The 21,445-nt window shown below is 44.6% G+C and overlaps 1 protein-coding gene across 1 annotated transcript in view; it reads left to right on the top strand.

Annotated features, from left to right (window-relative positions):
* LOC115082697 (uncharacterized protein DDB_G0292642-like) overlaps positions 1-12,233 on the top strand; it is a 69,051-nt gene extending 56,818 nt beyond the window's left edge. The window contains exon 4 of the mRNA XM_029586893.1: positions 10,712-12,233. Within this exon, the coding sequence (XP_029442753.1) occupies positions 10,712-11,362 (651 nt within the window). The 3' untranslated portion in view covers positions 11,363-12,233. The remainder of the gene's footprint in view (positions 1-10,711) is intronic.
* Positions 12,234-21,445: the final 9,212 nt, after the last annotated feature.

Here is a 21,445-nt window from a genome sequence, read left to right as displayed (position 1 = left end):
ATCTGTGAGATGGAAGATGTCGCTCTTGTGGCAGACTTCTCCCTGCTTGCCCTTGAGTGGTAACCCTCGGTTTCGGATAGTAAATTTTTTATACAGTTAGTCCATGTGGGTTATAATACATTTCATGTTTTTATCGATTATCACACCTAATGTATTTATCCCTTTCCCAGATGCCAAGAATTATTGGGATTTGCACCCAGTCAAGTGTTTCATTATTGCCAAATTGCTAGTTTTATTTCCAAACACTTTGGGCTTCATCAGGCTCCTTTATCATTGGCCCCTTTCAAAAACTTTTGTCCTTATTTCAGGAACGGAAGCAGTCTTTGGCAGGTTTATATAAATTTTTTCATTTCATCACCTCGTTTAAAGTGTTTGGAGTATTGGTGGTATTACGTGCCCCGCCCGCAGACATCCCATGCACGGGACCGCTCACCTTCGGGCTCCCATGCCAGGTCCCAGTGCTGCCTCCCTCGCGGCCCTCGCTAGTCCGGCTAGGCCACGGCATCCCGCAGCAGCGGTCGCCGGGTCTTCTTCTGCACGCAGGGCCTCATGCCGAGCCCCAGCGTCTCCTGTTCTCCAAGCCACACCTCTAGGCACGCGCCGTGGACCAGCCGCGCTGATGTAGGAACCAGGGCGGGGCCTAGCTCCGTGGCACGCCCTGATTGAACCCCTGTTAAAAGGAAGTGATTGCCTTCACTTCCTTGCCTTGGCAATCGGGTTGATTTTCTTCCTGAGATTGTCATTGCGTGTTCCTGCTTGCCTGTTCCTAGTCTTGTTCCAGGATCCTTCCGTTCCAGTTCCGTTCCTGCTAGTTCTTGCTTCCAAGTCCTGCTTGTTCCTGTTTCCAAGTCCTGCTTGTTCCTGTTCGTCTGTTCGTCTCCCTGGTCTTACCTCGGACTGTCTTACTGGTAAAGACCTCAGCTTGTTCTTGACCTGCCTGCTGCCTGCCAAAGACCTAGCTTGTTCCTGACCTGCCTGCCTGCCTGCTGTCTGCCAAAGACCTAGCTTGTTCTTGACCTGCCTGCCTGCCTGCTGCCTGCCAGAGATCTCAGCTTGTTCCTTGCCTGCCTGCCGCCTGCCAAAAACCTCAGCTTGTTCCTGATCTGCTTGCCTGCCTGCCGCCTGCCAAAGACCTCAGCTTGCTCCTGATCGTGTTGAACCTCCAGCTCCTGACCCTTGCTTCGTTGACCACTCCTCGGACTGACATCTGGACTTTGACTTTGCCTGCCTGACTACGTCTTAGATCCTGGCTCTGGTCCTAGCCTTGTCTTCACCATCCCTATTCTGGTTCTCTCTGCTGCCACCTGTCTTCAGTCTCGAACCCAACAGCGCTCCCCTAGTTCCCGTGGGCACATCAGACTTCCATTACCTTAGGAGACCTTGCGAGGCCCACCTAAGTCCAAGCGGCCCAGGTCCCTACGGGCTCCTCCTGGGGTGACCTTGGGCTTCCAGTGGTGAAGCTCGACTCTGCCTCTTTCTCCCTCAGTTCTCTGCCCCCTGGGACAGTGCCTGCGCTGTTCCAGGACAAGGGTTCCACCCCCAAGCACAACAGGTGGAATCATGGAAATTGGATTTGGGGTTGGAACTCGAAGATGAAGATTTTTTGGATGGCATTACAGATTTTTATAAAGCAATCCCTTTGGATGGGTTGCAGGAACAGTATTTATGGGTGGTTCATAGATTAGTTCTCTCTCCTATTAGGACTTACCAGATAAAGCTTATTGCTTCCCCACAGTGTCTTAAATATTCTGAGTCCCTTGCCTCTCTCAGTCATGGGCTTTAGGAGTTCCCTCCAATTTATTTTGGGAAGCTGTGCTGCAATATTTGTCCACATTGTTGAGGGTGTACATTCCCTGTACATGTCTCTATTTGGGTCTTGGGCATTCTCACTGATGATGTAAGTTGTAGTGTCATGGCTTGCAAACTCTTGAATAAAGGGGCATGCATTGCTCGGAAATGTATATTGCATAAGTGGATCTAGAGTGATGCTCTGACGTTTGACTTCTGGTTTACTGAAATGTTGGAACTTTTGAATTTGGACCATCAGTCATGGACTATGATGAAGAGGCGTAGGCACTCTGCCTTTCCCAGGAATTGATAACCATTTATTCAACAACTCCCAGTTGCATGGCAGACTCGATATACACAAGTTGTACCAGTGGGTATTCCCATATGATCTGTTAGTTGATTGACTATTACTCTTCAGCTGAAAATACTACCTCTGTTCTATGGCACATTTGAACTTACAGAGACACAGAGCCCTTTTGGAGAATCCATGCCATGCTTAAAAAAAAGCCAACAAATAAATAAATAATAATAAAAAATAAAAAAAACTGTTGGGTTCTTAAATAATAATAAAAAATAAAAAAACTGTTGTACTGTTCAGCGGAAAAGAATTGGCACCAAGTACATTATCTTCTTGTCACATCCATAATCACAGCAATAAATCAGATCATAAATGGTTTGTGTCTGTAGATCAAGGATCTTTTCCCAGGGGTCATCTGTCTTCCTGTGGATAGGTTCCTTAAGTTGCACTAGAAATGGTTCTCCTATCCTGTAAGGATCTCACTTGCACAATACCTGGGGTGCACTGCTTGGTCCTTCCTTCTCCAAAAACCTCCTTTCCCATTCTTCTCAAGGAAATTCTGGTGTGGGCTTATAGTTTTTGCCTCTTTCTTCCCAGCTGTGGATTCCAATTTGTATCCTATCTTTTTCTCCACAGCTCTTTTACCCCTGGATTCATGAGAGCGAGAGAGAGAGAGATGTAGTGAAGTATTTATTAGGGATGTGAATCGTTTTTCAACGATTAAAATTATCGTACGATAATTTTAATATCGTCTTAAATTGTTATAGAACACAATACAATAGAAATTCTAACGATTTATCGTTAAAAATCGTTAAATCGTGTTAGTGCGCATTAACGGGAGTTAGTGCGCACTAACAGAAAATGATACAAATTGACACTTTCCAGGTCAGTAAAGGTCAGTTAGGAATGAATATGTATTCCTATTGGCTGGCTGCCCTCTTATCTATTGATGTTACCAAGGTTCCCACTGAGGTGATGGTTGGGGGGATGGGAAATGGAAACTGTTGGTAGTTCACAAAAAAAGTAATGTGATCAGACAATATGACTAGAACTTGTGCCCTATTCCTGATACCAGGGGTGTTGTGATCTTCCTGCACTCAGTGCCCTATCCCTGATACCAGGGGTGTTGTGATCTTCCTGCACACAGTGCCCTAACCCTGACACCAGGGGTGTTGTGATCTTCCTGCACACAGTGCCCTAACACTGACACCAGGGGTGTTGGGATCTTCCTGCACACAGTGCCCTAACCCTGATACCAGGGGTGTTGTGATCTTCCTGCATGCAGTGCCCTATCCAGCCTGCATTACTAGTGAGAGGCTGGGTTCACAGACAGGGGGGAGCTGCCTGACCCTCACTCCTCCCCTCCCCCATGCCCCAGCCAGTGAATGGTGTGTGGGTGAGGGGGGGAGGATGGTGAAGTCTGAGACAGCTCCCTCCCTGCATTACTAGTGAGAGGCTGACTTCACAGACAGGGGGAGGCTGCCTGACCCTCACTCCTCCCCTCCCCCATGTCCCAGCCAGTGAATGGTGTGTGGTTGAGTGGGGGGTGGGAGGATGGTGAAGGCGGAGACAGCTCCCTCCCTGCATTATTAGTGAGAGGCTGGCTTCACAGACAGGGGGGAGCTGCCTGTCCCTCACTCCTCCCTTCCCCCAAGTCCCAGCAAGTGAATGGTGTGTGGGTGAGGGGGCGGGGAGGAGGATGGTGAAGGGTGAGACAGCTCCCTCCCTGCATTACTAGTGAGAGGCTGGCTTCACAGACAGCAGGGAGCTGCCTGACCCTCACTCCTCCCTTCCCCCATGTCCCAGCCAGTGAATGGTGTGTGGGTGAGGGGGGGGGGGAGGATGGTGAAGGCAGAGACAGCTCCCTCCCTGCATTACTAGTGAGAGGCTGGCTTCACAGACAGGGGGGAGCTGCCTGACCCTCACTCCTCCCTTCCCCCAAGTCCCAGCAAGTGAATGGTGTGTGGGTGAGGGGGGGGAGGAGGATGGTGAAGGGTGAGACAGCTCCCTCCCTGCATTACTAGTGAGAGGCTGGCTTCACAGACAGGAGGGAGCTGCCTGACCCTCACTCCTCCCTTCCCCCATGTCCCAGCCAGTGAATGGTGTGTGGGTGAGGGGGGGGGGAGAGGATGGTGAAGGCTGAGACAGCTCCCTCCCTGAATTACTAGTGAGCTACTAAGGAGCTGTTTCAGCCTCACCATCCTCCCCCCCCCTCACCCACACACCATTCACTGGCTGGGACATGGGGGAGGGGAGGAGTGAGGGTCAGGCAGCTCCCCCATGTCTGTGAAGCCAGTCTCTCACTAGTAATGCAGGGAGGGAGCTGTCTCCGCCTTCATCATCCTCCCCGCCCCCCACCACTCACCCACACACCATTCACTGGCTGGGACATGGGGGAGGGGAGGAGTGAGGGTCAGGAAGCTCCCCCACTGTCTGTGAAGCCAGCCTCTCACTAGTAATGCAGGGAGGGAGCTGTCTCACCCTTCACCATCCTCCTTCCCCCCCCCTCACCCACACACCATTCACTGGCTGGGACATGGGGGAGGGGAGGAGTGAGGGTCAGGAAGCTCCCCCCTGTCTGTGAAGCCAGCCTCTCACTATTAATGCAGGCGGGATAGGGCACTGCATGCAGGAAGATCACAACACCCCTGGTGTCAGGGTTAGGGCACTGTGTGCAGGATGATCACAACACTCCTGGTATTAATAGGGATAGGGCACTGTGTGCAGGAAGATCACAACACCCCTGGTGTCAGGGTTAGGGCACTGTGTGCAGGAAGATCACAACACTCCTGGTATTAATAGGGATAGGGCACTGTATGCAGGAAGTTCACAACACCCCTGGTGTCAGGGTTGGGGCACTGTGTGCAGGAAGATCACAACACTCCTGGTATTAATAGGGATAGGGCACTGTTTGCAGGAAGATCACAACACTCCTGGTATTAATAGGGATAGGGCACTGTGTGCAGGAAGATCCCAACACCCCTGGTGTCAGGGTTAGGGCACTGTGTGCAGGAAGATCACAACACCCCTGGTGTCAGGGTTAGGGCACTGTGTGCAGGAAGATCACAACACTCCTGGTATTAATAGGGATAGGGCACTGGGTGCAGGAAGATCACAACACTCCTGGTATTAATAGGGATAGGGCACTGTGTGCAGGAAGATCACAACACCCCTGGTATCAGGGTTAGGGCACTGTGTGCAGGAAGATCACAACACTCCTGGTATTAATAGGGATAGGGCACTGTGTACAGGAAGATCACAACACCCCTGGTGTCAGGGTTAGGGCACTGTGTGCAGGAAGATCACAACACCCCTGGTATCAGGGTTAGGGCACACGTTCTAGTCACATTGACTGATCACATTACTTTTTTTGTCATGCTACCAACTGTTTCCATTTCCCATCCCCCATATATTGTCAGTGGGAACCTTGGTAACATGAATAAATAAGAGGGCAGCCAATAGGAATACATATTCATTCCTAAATTGACCTTAACTGACCTGAAAAGTGTCAAATTGTATCATTTTCTGTTAGTGCGCACTAATCGGAAAAAACAATATTTTACTAAAAAATCGTACCAAACACGATTTTTTTCTCCTGCCAGACGATTTCAATCATTAAGACGATAGGGCACATGATTCACATCCCTAGTATTTATATCTCAATAGAAGGGCCATCTAATAGCTCGAGGTGAAGCGTTAGTGGTGGTTTAGGGGCCAGTTTCTCATGTAGATTGAAATGTACGAACAGCACAGTACACCTCAGTGAAGATATGACGCCATTTGGAGTGAGGAAAGTCTCATAAAGATGCCATTTCTACTATGTTATCTTACCCTAGCTTGATGGACTCACTCCAAATGGCGTCAAATCTTCACTGAGGTGTACTGTGCTGTTCATACATCTCAATCTACATGAGAAACTGGCCCCTATCCTAAAGCAAAAATTTATCACGAATTGCATTATGGCCATTTTGGGCATTTTGCGCAGCCAGTCAGGAAAAAAGGTGTAGTTATTTCCAGTGTTAAAACCGTGCGACAGCATGTGTTATGATTTCGCACGGTGCATTATTATTATTGCGTTAATGGCATAATGCATTTTGATGAATGACCCTGTCAGATGGCACTGGGATCTTTCAGTCTGAAGGATTCAAAAAATACCACAAACAGGGAAAAATCCATTTTTTCTCCTTTCCATTTGGGCAGAAAGGGTGGTTTAACAATTTCCTTCCAACAAAAATCACATATACTTAGAGCACATAAAAATCACTGAGACCACTGTCACTAACCACTGGATGTGGGGCAGCAATTTGCTATTTTTGTCTTCCTAGATTTTTCAGCAAAAGGGTTGAAGCAATACTGACAAAGAATAGGAGAACAACAAAAAAATGACTTCCTCTTTCAAATTCCAAAACAAAATGCCACACTGAATCTAGGGGTCAACTGGAAACATGCAAGTAAGAATGATCCATTGCAACTATCGCCAGTTTGGGATGCTGTGGCAAGATGGTTTGTCCTACAATACTTAGTCTTAGCCATAACTGGGAACTCTCCGGATTTCACTAAGACTTAAGAATTCTAAAAGAATTGCTGGGTCTCAGGGACAATACCACAAACTGAAGGTGGACTGCAGAATTGGGCCCGCACAGCTCTGGAAGAAGTCACTTATGGCAGGAAAGAGGCAGAGAGTCAGCTGCATGGCCAGAAGGAGGAACAGCATCCACCCACATTATGGAAAAGGAAGGTATGTTATTGGTCCACTCAGCCCCGGAAGATGATCCTCAGACCACGCAGTGTAGGAAGGAGGTGGAGAGTCAGCTGCATGTAGTTCTGTGATAGAAGGTGGTCTCCCATCGGTCCATGAGGCCCGAAGAAGCAGCAGGCTTCTTAGTTGCATGGACTAAATGTTAGGCTTGTGGATCTTGTGTTGGGGTGAGGTTGGTTCAACCTACAAGGTAGGCTCTGTAGGTCCTCACTGTCAACTGATAGAACAGTCGGTATGGAGACTGAGCTGGAGTTTTGCCTGTACTAATCCCTTTCCCCTCAGGTTGAGCCTTTGGGTTCTGGGGACTGGCAGGCTTAGGTGGCAATCTCTATAAAACTCATAGAGAAGATATGAGGCCAGGAAGAAGTTGAAGGCAGGTGGCAGGCAAGAATATCGAGAGTCCAAGCTGTGGTTAATGTCAGGCAGCAGGCAGGAATATTGAGAGTCCAGGCTAAGGTCAGTTACCAGTAATCCATCCAAGGGCAGGGAAGAGGTAACTGGGTAAGGCAAGAGGGACAAAGGGAAGGCTGAGCTGGCTGAAGAGATGAAGGCAAGGCTGGAATGCTGAAGACAAGGCTGCAGAGATACAAGGCTGGAAGGTTGAAGGCAAGGCTGGAACAGCAACTCACCTTACTAAGGCAGTAGTCAACCCGTTGCTGAGGCGTCTTAACATTGCACGGCCGGGGCTTAAATACCCAGCAATGTGATGTCCTCAGAGAGCGCCAGTGGACTGAGTTCCTGCCACAAGGCCCTTATTTGTTGGTGCATGCCACGAATGCATGCCTAGGAGGCAGCCCAAACATGGAGGGCAGTGGCATTCCCAGATGCATGGAGCAGCAGTATCCTTGGCCGCCCAGAGCAGCAGTGCTGGGCCGGTCTGGTTGCATTGGGTGAGTGAGCCGGCTCATGGGGGCAGCCCGCGAGCCGGGAAACATAACACTCAAAAGAAGAGGCTGCTGCTGCTACCACCACTGCCATCACCAGAACCCAGCAGGCCCAACAAAAAAGGAGGAAGAAGCTGCTGGTACCACCCTGCAGGTCCAAGCAAAAAGGAGAAGGAAGCTGCTGCTTCCTTGCAGGCTCATAAAAGGAATAGGTTGATTCCTGGTGCGTTTGAGGTGGGAGAGAGAATGAGTGAGCATGTGTGTGTGTATGGTAGAGGAACACAATTGAATAAATGAGCATGGGCATGAGAGAGAGAGAATGGAGTGTGAGTGAGCATGGGAATTTGTGAGAGTGCTTATGTGAGTGAGTGGGCATGTGTGTATGGAAGAGGGAGATAATAAAGTGAGTATGTATGTGTGAAAGATTGTATATGGCAGGGTTTCCCAAACTTTTAGTCAATGTAAACCTATTTTAGCACTTGAAAATTCACATGAGCCCCAAATAATGAGCGAAACAAATAAGCAGGGATGCGGTCCCTCTCCAACAATCATTCCTCACCCTCTCTGAATTCCAGTTAATTCCCTCTCTTGACTTCCATTCCCTCAGCGGACCCCTCCTCTCTTGACCTCTGTTTCTCTTATTTCCCCAGCCAATTCAGTACTTTTCACATCTCTCCAGCTGATCCTTTCCCCCCCCAAGCACATCTTATAACCTCCAGCTAATCCTCTTGTTATCCCCTCCCTTTTACCCCATTTCTCTTTTCCTCCTCACTCTCATCCCCCATCCCTTCTCTCATCTCCCAGTGTCAACTCCTCTCCTGACCCTTCTCTCACATTCCATCTAGCTTATTCCTTCTTATCTCTCACCTCCTTGTTCATCCCTCAGGTGATCATTCCCCCCACCACCACCCTCCACAGCCAATTGCTCTTCACCTTATCCAACCCTCTCCTGCTTCTCATCCATCCCTTCAAACAGCCCCTTCTCCAAACATTTCCATGTCCAGGCTCAGTGGCAACATTTTCCTTTGGCTCCTGGGCCATAGAAGAATGACAACTGATGGAAATAGAGGGCAGACAACATTTTATTCTTGGGTAGGATTCACTGAGTGCTTGAAGAAAAAGAGGAGAGAGAAGCAGTGGCAATCTCCTTCTCCACCCTCATGGCTGGTCCCAAGCCCAACTAATCTGCAAGCAGCCGAATTACTAATGAAAGTCAGCATGGGCCTGTGATCTACTGCAAGCTCCAGGGCTTGAAGCAGCCTTGATCCCTCCTTGTGCAGGGCTTTCTGTTACCACAGAAATTCATGCAAAGGCATTGCCACTGCAGGGCCTTTAAGTATGCACTCACTCACAGACCTCATACTGACTTCCACTACTATTGCTGTTGACACCTGAAGAGTGCTGACATTGTGACGCCAACTGAAAGTTAGGGGTCCCAACTCACAGTTTGGGAAGCTCTGGTATATGGGGTGTGTGAGACCATGAGAAGAATGAGAGTGAGAATGTGCATGTATGTGTATGAAAGTATGAGAGTGTTAGAGAGAGTATGTGTGTGAGAGAAAGAGTCTGCACAAATGTGTGTACATGTGCAACCTCTCCCCCACCCCACAATTAATCCACAACAATCTCAGGGTGACTGGAAATCAAATGTTCCCAGGTATGGTCTTAGCCACTAAACCAAATTCCCTTGCAGAGATTCCAATAGAGCTGTACAATAGAATCACAGGAATAGGGCTGGAAGTGATTTCAAGAGGTAATTTATTCCATTCCTCTGCCTCTAAGCAAGATCTTTTCTACCTATATCATTGCAAATAAATGTTTGCCAAACTTCCAGAAACTTAAATTCCAACACTTCCTAGGTAACTTTTTCTAGTACATCAAACTATCCTTAGAAAGTGCTTCGTAATCTTTAACCTAAATCTCCCCTACTGTAAACCCATTGTTTCTTGCCCTTTCCTCAACACAGAGGTGGAACAATTGAACATCATCTTCACTGCAACCCTCCTTTCTAAAGATTGCTATCACATCACTACACAGTCTTTTCCAGACAAATCTAGTTTCTTCAGACTATCCTCATACATCATGTTCTCTAGGCCTGTAATCATTGGATATATCCAATTTTTCTACATCCTTCTTGTAGTTTTGGATCAGAAATTAGCACAGTTCTCCAACAATGGCATTAGCAGTATTGACTTATAAATTATATCTATCTATACAAAAATGATTGATTATTAAAAAATTATTAATGAAGAAATTGATAGTTTCATATATAATGAAGATTGTTACCATGAGTAATCAGTACCACTTTGTATAATCATTAATCACCAACCACCTTCCTCCCTATCTAATTCATATTTTTTTAAACAATTTTTTCTTAAATACAAACAAAAAAAGTTCTTATAAAAAATCTTCTTGAAAAACATTCTTGAAAATAGTGCATTCAAACCAATCTAGTGTCCCATTGATACCTGTACCCAAAGATTTTTTTAAAAAATCACATCTGCAAAAATGAAACCAAGGCTATATCTTACTGTCCTCCCAACGAGGCCGACTGTAGGCTCCTTCATCAGGAAAAGTACTCTCTCTATGCATTTGCCTCTTGATGTGGAGAAAATTTTGTATGAAATGGAACATAATCGGCACAATATATGAGAGAGTAGTTTTTCTGATGAAGGAGCCTATAGTCGGCCCCGTTGGGAAAACAGTAAGATATTGTGATGAGATGCCTTGGTTTCATTTTTTGTCGATGCGATTTTTAAAAAACATCTTTGGGTAAAGGTATCAATGGGACACCAGATTGGTTTGAGTGTACTTTTTTTCAAAAATATTTTTCAAGAGGATTTTTTATTAGAACTTTTTTTGTTTGCATTTGCTAAACTATCACAATTCCGGGATTATATATATTACATTAACACTCTTGTTTTATCTATAATGTTTTAAAAGATAATTTATGGAATATATGCCTGATTTATTTCTCTCTAGTGCCCTGGATGTAAAAGTTTTGTGGAACGTGAAGACCTAACAAACCTGAGCGTGCGCTGTATTATCTGCACAAGAATCAATGGGAGAGTCTATGAGTTCTGCTGGCAGTGTCTGAAGCCTTGGAAAGGTGATCGTCGTTCCTCTGTGAAATGTGGTAATGAAGACTGCAAAAATCCAAAGCTTGAAACTTTAGCAAATTGTGCTCTGAAAGACCTTCCAGGAAGTGAAGTTAAAAACTGCCCATCTATCCGAGCCTGTCCAACCTGCGGACAGCTAATTGAGCATATGGAAATGTGCAAATATGTTATTTGTAATCAGTGTAGCATTGAGTTCTGTTTTGTTTGCCTTCACACTGCTCGAGATTGCAAAGCTGAAAAATCAGGTGCTTGGTTTAAGGTCTGTGCTAAGCCTTTAGCGCCAAAGCAAACAGAGATTCCTGTGTGGTCCCAGAGAACCCAGCAGTCCCAGCCTGAAGAACCCCAGCTATCACAGACCCAAGAATCCCAGAGAACCCAGCAATCCCAGCCCCAGCAATTCCAGACTCAAGAATCCCAGAGAACCCAGCAATCCCAGCCCCAGCAATTCCAGACTCAAGAATCCCAGAGAACCCAGCAATCCCAGGATCAGGGATCCTGGTGTACAATTTTATAATTTTGCTGTAGCTGTTAGCTTTGATTAGCAGGCTGCCAAATGAGCCTTCCTCTCAGACCTATACTTCATCCCCTTTCTCTTCCTTACCTGGAGAACAAAGGAGAAAAAATACACAATAGTGCCAATGACTAATTCAAATTACAGAGTACAGAATGGTTTATAGTATGGGCAACTACCAGATTCTGGCATTGTTCTGCATTGTCTTTGGTCACGGCATAGAAAGCTGGTGTTCCATGACTCTATTGACCATTACCCTGAGGAGAACAGTCCTCTGCTTCTTTCTCTGACCCTCCCCTGCCCTTCCAGACAGTGGCCTGCAGAGATCAGAGGGGAGGGGTAATACTGGAGCAGGGAACAGAGCAGAGAAGAGCTAGCCCTTCCCTCCTCTCATTTTCCATGGTTGATGCAGAAGCAGAAAAAAAGCCCTGAGAGACCGAATACCTGTACAAATTTCTTGAGCTACAATATGAACTTCATTCTCTTCAGCTTTCACCTCAGTTATAGTCTCAGTCCCAATCTGACAGAAGCAGGTGTGCAATTTTGCAACATTGCTCTGATGATTACTGTTTTATTTAAAAAATAAAAAAAAAGATAATTCTGTCAAAATTACATATAACAGATAGTACTTTTTAACATAAAGTAGAAAGTTACCAACATTTCAGTTCACGCATGACTTTCATCATCAGTAAACTGTCACAGGTAAGCAGCTTGGCTTACTTTTGCCATCATTCACCTGACCAGTAGGGCTGTCTGTGGGTACTTTGTACCCACAGGGGTAGATTTTTAAAGTTATGCACGGGCGCAACCCGGCGCGAACAAATCTACACCCGATTTAATAACATAAAATCCAGGGTCGGCACGTGCAGGGGGGTGCACAATTGTGCAACCTGTGTGCGCCGAGCAGCCTGCCTCCGTTCCCTCCGAGGCTACTCTGAAATCGGAGTGGCCTTGGAAGGAACTTTTTTCCAGTCCCCCCACCTTCCCCTCCCTTCCCCTATCTAACCCACCCCCAGTCCTAACTAAATCCCCCCCCTGCCTTTGTTCAGAAAGTCATGCCTGCCCGAGGCAGGCGTAACTTGCACCCGCTGGCCAGCTTCCGGCGCGACATTCCCCAGCCCAGGGGCATGTTTGGAGGCCTCGGTCACGCCCCCGGGCCGGCACCACGCCCATGGCCCCACCCCCCTGCAGTGCCGCCCTGACACGCCCCCGATACGCCCCCCAGCAAAGCCCCGGGACTTACGCGCATCCCGGGGCTTTGCACGCGCCGGCGGCCTATGCAACATAGGCGTGCCGGTGCGCAAGTCCCCTGCGCGCGTAATTCCGGCTGGATTTACGCGCGCAGGGCTTTTAAAATCTGCCCCAGAGATTTTAGCCCAAATCTTAAAAGCAGATGTATGTACTTATATTGATTTTGAAAATTTGCAGATGTGCACAGAAGCCTGCTCAAAGCCTGCTCAAGAGCAGAATGGAGACTGCCCTGTTGGCTTTAACAAATGATCTCCGGAGAAGATTAGATGCAGGGCAGGACTGTATTTTGATCTCCCTTGATTTATTAGGGGAGGAGGAATAGCCTAGTGGTTAGAGCAGTGGGCTACAAACCACAAGACCAGCATTCCAGTCCCACTGTCACTCCTTGTGACCTTGGGCAAGCCACTTTACCCTCCATTGCCTCAGGTACAAACATAGGGCCTCATTTTTCAAAATGCGGTACGGCGTTTTTGCATGCGTTAAGGGCTTAACGCATGCGAAAAGCCCCGTTTTCGCATGCGATAGGCCTGTAACGCATGCGAAAACGTGTTTACCGCATGCGATGGCACCATATCGTGTGGTGCGATGCAAATTTAAAAAATGGGAGGGGTAGGGGCGGTGAGGGGATGCAAATCCAAAAACTGGGCGGAGAGTGGGCGGGGTTAGGCTGCCTGCGAAGAGGTATCGCAGAGCCATAACGCCAATTTTAACAACACCTCTTTCAAATGCGTTAGGCTCTGCGATACCTCCCGGGACCTTGCGGTGAGTACCTTCGGCATTTGCGATGCGGTCCCTTTGCATACCCCACGCCCCTTTTCCTATCGCATGCGGTAATTACCGCATTGTGATAAATCCAGCCCATAGATTGTAAGCCCTCTGGGGATAGAGAAATACCTACAGTACCTGAATGTAAACCAATGTGATATCTCAGATCAACTGTCAGTATATAAAAAAATAATAAATAAATACATTTGCTGCCTTTGACACCAACACTGTGGGTCATGAGATATTGTTAACATATTTAAGAGCTATTGGTGTCAAAGGTACTGCATACACCTGGTTTCCTCTTTTTTGTTAAACAGAAGCCAAAAGATTTGTTGGGGAAAGAGTTTTTCCCAGCCTTGGGAGTTAACATGAAGGGTTCCTCAGGATTCCATTCTTTCCCCTATATGTTGTTTAATGTCTATATGTCTCCCCTTGCTCACTTGACTGAAGCTTGTGACTTATCCTATTATACCATGTATGCAGATGATAAACAAATCTATTGCTCTTTGGGTATAAACTGAGCTGATTTTATATCTCATGTAAATCGTTATTTACAAGATGCTGAGTACTGATTAACTTGTAATTAGTTAAAGCTCAACCATAATAAAACAGAATTATGGTTGAATGTCCATATTCACAGCTGGTCATGCCTCAAATTTAATTTGAAATTTCATGTCATTTCTTTCAGTCCTGATATCAAAATTCTAGAAGTGTGGTTAGACCCTCCCTATCAGTAAAAAAGCTTGTCAGTGCTATAGTAAAAATCTGCTTCTTTTGTCTGTGGAATATATGCTACTTTCATCTCTATCTAGATAAGGATGATTTGTGTCCTTTAGTCCAGGGAATTATTACAACACAAATCAATTATTGCAATTCTCTGCTAGCAGGACTGCCTAAATATCAGCTACATAGGCTGCAGATGGTACAAAACATCATGGCCTGTCTAATTAGTGGGACAAAGCTTTATGAACAGGGGCAAATTGGCCTATCGGGGGATCGGGCATCCCCCAATGGGCCGGTCGCTCTGGTCACGTGGTCTGCCAAGCGCGGCCTTGACAGAGCCGCATTCGGCAGACCACGGGGTATCTTATGGGCCGGTTTTGGGGAAAATCCACAAGCCAATCTTTACCCGGAATCATCCCCTGTTTATGAACATAACCAACCAGTGCTCAAGGCTCTTCATTTGTTGCCTATACTGTAAAACAAATTTTAAACTATTATGTTTAATACATTGTACTCTACATGAGCATATTTCATCTTATCTTGTGGAAAATATTTGTTCCTACCAGCTAGGTTGGGATTTATGCTTTTCCAACAAGCTCTGCCTAAAATCTCAAATGTTAAATTATCTGGGACTAAGTAGAGGGCATTTTCTTGTGTAAGTCCTTATGGAATGCAATACATCTGGTTTTTACTTTAACAGATGATTACTTTACATTTCAGAAATCCATGTAAAGCATAACTTTTCTCTCCTGCTTTTAAATGATATTATTATACAGTTTGATTAATTAATGTCTGTTATATGTAAATTTTTGTTAGTGTTTGTATGCTGCTTTGTTACCTCACCGGGAGAGGTGGTTTATGAATTTAAAAAAGATTAAATAAATTAATAAATACATAAATACCTGGGATTAATTTGTGTTAACCTCATTTCTATATTAATGAGCTGTTTTGCATTGATTTTCAGAATATTTATATATTTATTGTGTCATTTTCTGTTAAATCTGTGTAAATATTAATGTGAACTAACACAAAAGTATATTAATAGTAATGTAGCATTAACACATACTAAACATGCAGTTTGCATGCAATAATGCTGCATTACCATTAACAATATTTTAGTGCATTGGACCAAAAATGGAGTATTCATTGATCAAAACAGAGGTTACAAGATGGGTTGGTTAGACTCTGCAAAATGCTTTAAATGTGAGGCAGCTCCTGGTACACTGATGCATGATTTTATAGAATATGATTTAAAATATACTTTTGGAAAGAAATTATACCATTTGATAAGCTCTTATTGTTATTGGGTGACAGAGCCAAAAGGATAAACATAAAATGGAGCATTAAAAGGTGGATATAAATGGCCAACTAATGGCTAGAAAAGCAATTCTTTTTCATGAGTCAATTTTAAAACTAAACATTGGAACATAAGAACATAAGAAAATGCCATACTGGGTCAGACCAAGGGTCCATCAAGCCCAGCATCCTGTTTCCAACAGTGGCCAATCCAGGCCACAAGAACCTGGCAAGTACCCAAAAACTAAGTTTATTCCATGTTACCGTTGCTAATGGCAGTGGCTATTCTGTAAGTGAACTTAATAGCAGGTAATGGACTTCTCCTCCAAGAACTTATCCAATCCTTTTTTAAACACTAACCACATCCTCTGGCAACAAATTCAAGAGTTTAATTGTGCATTGAGTAAAAAAGAACTTTCTCCAATTAGTTTTAAATGTGCCACATGCTAACTTCATGGAGTACCCCCTAGTCTTTCTACTATCCGAAAGAGTAAATAACAGATTCACATCTACCCATTCTAGACCTCTCATGATTTTAAACACCTCTATCAAATCCCCTCAGCCGTCTCTTCTCCAAGCTAAAAAGTCCTAACCTCTTTAGTCTTTCCTCATAAGGGAGCTGTTCTATTCCCCTTATCATTTTGGTGGCCCTTCTCTGTACCTTCAATTATATTCAATTATATTGCAATTATATCTTTTTTTGAGATGTGGCGACCAGAATTGTACACAGTATTCAAGGTGCAGTCTCACCATGGAGCGATACAGAGGCATTATGACATTTTCCGTTTTATTCACATTCCCTTTCTAATAATTCCCAACATTTTGTTTGCTTTTTTGACTGCCGCAGCACACTGAACCGACGATTTCAATGTGTTATCCACTATGACACCTAGATCTCTTTCTTGGGTTGTAGCACCTAATATGGAACCCAACATTGTGTAATTATAGCATGGGTTATTTTTCCCTATATGCATCACCTTGCACTTATCCACATTAAATTTCATCTGCCATTTGGATGCCCAATTTTCCAGTCTCACAAGGTCTTCCTGCAATTTATCACAATCTGCTTGTGATTTAACTACTCTGAACAATTTTGTGTCATCTGCAAATTTGATTATCTCAATCATCGTATTTCTTTCCAGATCATTTATAAATATATTGAAAAGTAAGGGTCCCAATACAGATCCCTGAGGCACTCCACTGTCCACTCCCTTCCACTGAGAAAATTGTCCATTTAATCCTACTCTCTGTTTCCTGTCTTTTAGCCAGTTTGCAGTCCACGAAAGGACATCGCCACCTATCCCATGAATTTTTACTTTTCCTAGAAGCCTCTCATGAGGAACTTTGTCAAACGCCTTCTGAAAATCCAAGTATACTACATCTACCGGTTCATCTTTATCTACATGTTTATTAACTCCTTCAAAAAAGAGAAGCAGATTTGTGAGGCAAGACTTGCCCTGGGTAAAGCCATGCTGACTTTGTTCCATTAAACCATGTCTTTCTATATGTTCTGTGATTTTGATGTTTAGAATACTTTCCACTAATTTTCCTGGCACTGAAGTCAGGCTAACCAGTCTGTAGTTTCCCGAATCACCACTGGAGCCCTTTTTAAATATTGGGCTTACATTTGCTATCCTCCAGTCTTCAGGTACAATGGATGATTTTAATGATAGGTTACAAATTTTTACTAATGGTTCTGAAATTTCAGTTTTTAGTTCCTTCAGAACTCTGGGGTGTATACCATCCAGTCCAGGTGATTTACTACTCTTCAGTTTGTCAATCAGGCCTACCACATCTTCTAGGTTCACCGTGATTTGATTCAGTCCATCTGAATCATTACCCATGAAAACCTTCTCCATTACAGGTACCTCCCCAACATCCTCTTCAGTAAACACCGAAGCAAAGAAATCATTTAATCTTTCCGCGATGGCCTTATCTTCTCTAAGTGCCCCTTTAACCCCTCGATCATCTAACGGTCCAACTGACTCCCTCACAGGCTTTCTGCTTCTGATATATTTAAAAAAGGTTTTACTGTGAGTTTTGCCTCTACAGCCAACTTCTTTTCAAATTCTCTCTTAGCCTGTCTTATCAATGTCTTACATTTAACTTGCCAACGTTTATGCTTTATCCTATTTTCTTCTGTTGGATCCTTCTTCCAATTTTTGAATGAAGATCTTTTGGCTAAAATAGCTTCTTTCACCTCCCCTTTTAACCATGCCGGTAATCATTTTGCCTTCTTTCCACCTTTCTTAATGTGTAAAATACATCTGGACTGTGCTTCTAGAATGGTATTTTTTAACAATGACCACGCCTCTTGGACATTTTTTACTTTTGTAGCTGCTCCTTTCAGTTTTTTTCTAACAATTTTTCTCATTTTATCAAAGTTTCCCTTTTGAAAGTTTAGCACGAGAGCCTTGGATTTGCACACTGTTCCTCTTCCAGTCATTAAATCAAATTTTATCATATTATGATCACTATTGCCAAGCGGCCCCACCACCGTTACCTCTCTCACCAAGTCCTGTGCTCCACTGAGAATTAGATCTAAAATTGCTTCCTCTCCTGTCAGTTCCTGAACCAATTGCTCCATAAAGCTATCATTTATTCCATCCAGGAATATTATCTCTCTAGCGTGTCCCGATGATTCATTTACCCAGTCAATATTGGGGTACTTGAAGTCTAAACACAAAAGTGCAGAAAGGATTTAGTCCAAACCACGGAGTAGTTCAAAAAGCTCTACAGAGCATGAAACTTTTATTCATTTTTCAAGCGGCAACTCCACTGACTTGCAAACACATCAATTTAGACCGCGTCCCCCGACACGGTCCTGTGTTTCGCCAAGGGCTGCATCGGGGGGAGCAACAGAATTATCAAAGGTCACTGTAAATAAACATACAATGGTTAGGACATAGAGCTGCAAAATGCCGACACATCAATTCTATTACAATTTCATTACATACCTGAATACAAAACAGTTTCAAAATTGGCAGGGAGCGCGTCCATCTTGAACAGAGACAGGTATTTAAACCTACTGGAGTGAGCGCGAAACTCAGGTTGACAGGTCACATGGTCAGAAGGGGCCAATCATAGCGGCCCCCATTCCTGAGGCGCAACTAGCAGTGCAAACAGCAAGTCATCTCTGGTGACCCCACACGAATTATGTAAAAAGATGCCACTCGAGTTCCCGGTTAAGCCCTTTCGGGGCTACTGTGTCAAGATGAAAAATCCACCTTTGCTCAATGCGTCCCAACTGCTCATTGTAGTTGCCTTCCCGAGAAGGACGGGGGACAACCTCAATGATGCAGAAGACTAAGTCGGCAAGAGTGTGTGACTGTTGCACCCAATGGGTGACTAAAGGTTCATTCTCACGAGAGTTACGTATATTCGAGCAATGCTCAATAATGCGAGTTTTAATCATTCTAACAGTTTTTCCCACATAAAGGACAAGGACAGGTAATAGTATAGATCACACCTTTTGAGGTACAGTCCGTGGAAGCCCGGAGTGGGAAAACTTCTTGTGTAATAGGATGTATAAAAGACGTACAGGTTACAGTGTGTTGACACATAATACAACGCCCACAGGGTTGATGTACAGCTGGAAATGAAGGAGCCCCCCATTCAGGATTTAAGTCCGCATGGATCAATCTATCACGGAGGTTACGGCCCCTGCGATAGGTGAACCTTAGTGGCACATGAATTGAGCCAGTCAAAGAAAAGAAAAAACTGTATATCAGTACCTTGCCATATTAAAAAATGTTTTTTCTTTTCTTTGACTGGCTCAATTCATGTGACCCAAATATACAATTTAATTTTACAATACACTCACACCAAATTTCGTTTTTGGATATACTGATATCTGTGCATGATAATCATTTTATCACTACTATCTACCGCAAAGAAACTGATCGGAACACTTTACTTTCATTTCAGAGCTGTCACCCGCGTAATTTACGTCATAACATTCCAACTGGGCAATTTTTCCGTTTGCGTAGACTTTGCTCGACTCGGGCGGAATTTTTATCCCAAGCCAAGTTAATGACTGGTAGATTTTTGTCAAGGGGTTACCCCCCTCAAGTAATAAAGAGTGCTTTTAAACGGGCCTTATTTGTGAATCGGGACTTGTTATTTCTCCCCCGATCCCAACCATCTGAGAGTATTAACAACTGCATTTTACCTTTTTCCACTTTGAGCCGTCAGGTCACTAGTATTATTCGTAGACACTGGCAGTCCCTTTCCTTGAATCGCCTTTTTCAGGGTCCACTAAGGTTCACCTATCGCAGGGTCCGTAACCTCCGTGATAGATTGATCCATGCGGACTTAAATCCTGAATGGGGGGCTCCTTCATTTCCAGCTGTACATCAACCCTGTGGGCGTTGTATTATGTGTCAACACACTGTAACCTGTACGTCTTTTATACATCCTATTACACAAGAAGTTTTCCCACTCCGGGCTTCCACGGACTGTACCTCAAAAGGTGTGATCTATACTATTACCTGTCCTTGTCCTTTAATTTATGTGGGAAAAACTGTTAGAATGATTAAAACTCGCATTATTGAGCATTGCTCGAATATACGTAACTCTCGTGAGAATGAACCTTTAGTCACCCATTGGGTGCAACAGTCACACACTCTTGCCGACTTAGTCTTCTGCATCATTGAGGTTGTCCCCCGTCCTTCTCGGGAAGGCAACTACAATGAGCAGTTGGGACGCATTGAGCAAAGGTGGATTTTTCATCTTGACACAGTAGCCCCGAAAGGGCTTAACCGGGAACTCGAGTGGCATCTTTTTACATAATTCGTGTGGGGTCACCAGAGATGACTTGCTGTTTGCACTGCTAGTTGCGCCTCAGGAATGGGGGCCGCTATGATTGGCCCCTTCTGACCATGTGACCTGTCAACCTGAGTTTCGCGCTCACTCCAGTAGGTTTAAATACCTGTCTCTGTTCAAGATGGACGCGCTCCCTGCCAATTTTGAAACTGTTTTGCATTCAGGTATGTAATGAAATTGTAATAGAATTGATGTGTCGGCATTTTGCAGCTCTATGTCCTAACCATTGTATGTTTATTTACAGTGTCCTTTGATAATTCTGTTGCTCCCCCCCGATGCAGCCCTTGGCGAAACACGGGACCGTGTCGAGGGACGCGGTCTAAATTGATGTGTTTGCAAGTCAGTGGAGTTGCCGCTTGAAAAATGAATAAAAGTTTCATGCTCTGTAGAGCTTTTTGAACTACTCCGTGGTTTGGACTAAATCCTTTCTGCACTTTTGTGTTTGGACATTATTGAAGTGCAGTACTTCTGCTCTGTGGTGTTTTGGTACTTGAAGTCTCCCATTATTACTGCACTACCAATTTGGTTAGCTTCCCTAATTTCTCTTAGCATTTCACTGTCAGTCTCATCATCTTGACAAGGTGGACGGTAGTATGCCCCTATCACTATAGTCTTCCCTGACACACAAGGGATTTCTACCCATAAAGATTCAATTTTGTATTTAGTCTCATGCAGGATGTTTAATCCTGTTGGACTCTATGCCATCCCAGACATAAAGCGCCACACCTCCTCCCGGGTGCTCCTCTCTGTCATTGCGATATAATTTGTAACCCGGTATCGCACTGTCCCGTTGGTTATCCTCTTTCCACCATGTCTCTGAGATGCCAGTTAAGTCTATGTCATCATTCACTGCTATACATTCTAATTCTTCCATCTTACTTCTTAGACTTCTGGCATTAGCATACAAACATTTCAAAGTTTGTTTTTTGTTTGTATTTTCATTCTGCTTTTTAATTGATAGGGATAAGTTAGAATTTTTTAGCTCAGGTGAGTTTTTAGTTACAGGCACTTGGACTATTTTTCTAATTATTGGAACCTCACTGTCGGGATGCCCTAATTCTAATGCATCATTAGTATCCTTTGAAGATACCTCTCTCCAAACCATGCGCTGCTGAGCAACTGTCGGCTTTCCCCTTTGTTCTAGTTTAAAAGCTGCTCTATCACTGCTCTCAACATTAATGGTGGGGGTGGAAGGGAAATAGAACCAAGAGCTAAGAGAAACAGATA

The sequence above is a fragment of the Rhinatrema bivittatum genome, unplaced genomic scaffold (assembly GCF_901001135.1).
Source record: "Rhinatrema bivittatum unplaced genomic scaffold, aRhiBiv1.1, whole genome shotgun sequence".
NCBI lineage: Eukaryota > Metazoa > Chordata > Amphibia > Gymnophiona > Rhinatrematidae > Rhinatrema > Rhinatrema bivittatum.
The sequence above is the reverse complement of the archived record's forward strand: the minus strand, read 5'-3'. Positions and strand labels throughout refer to the sequence as shown.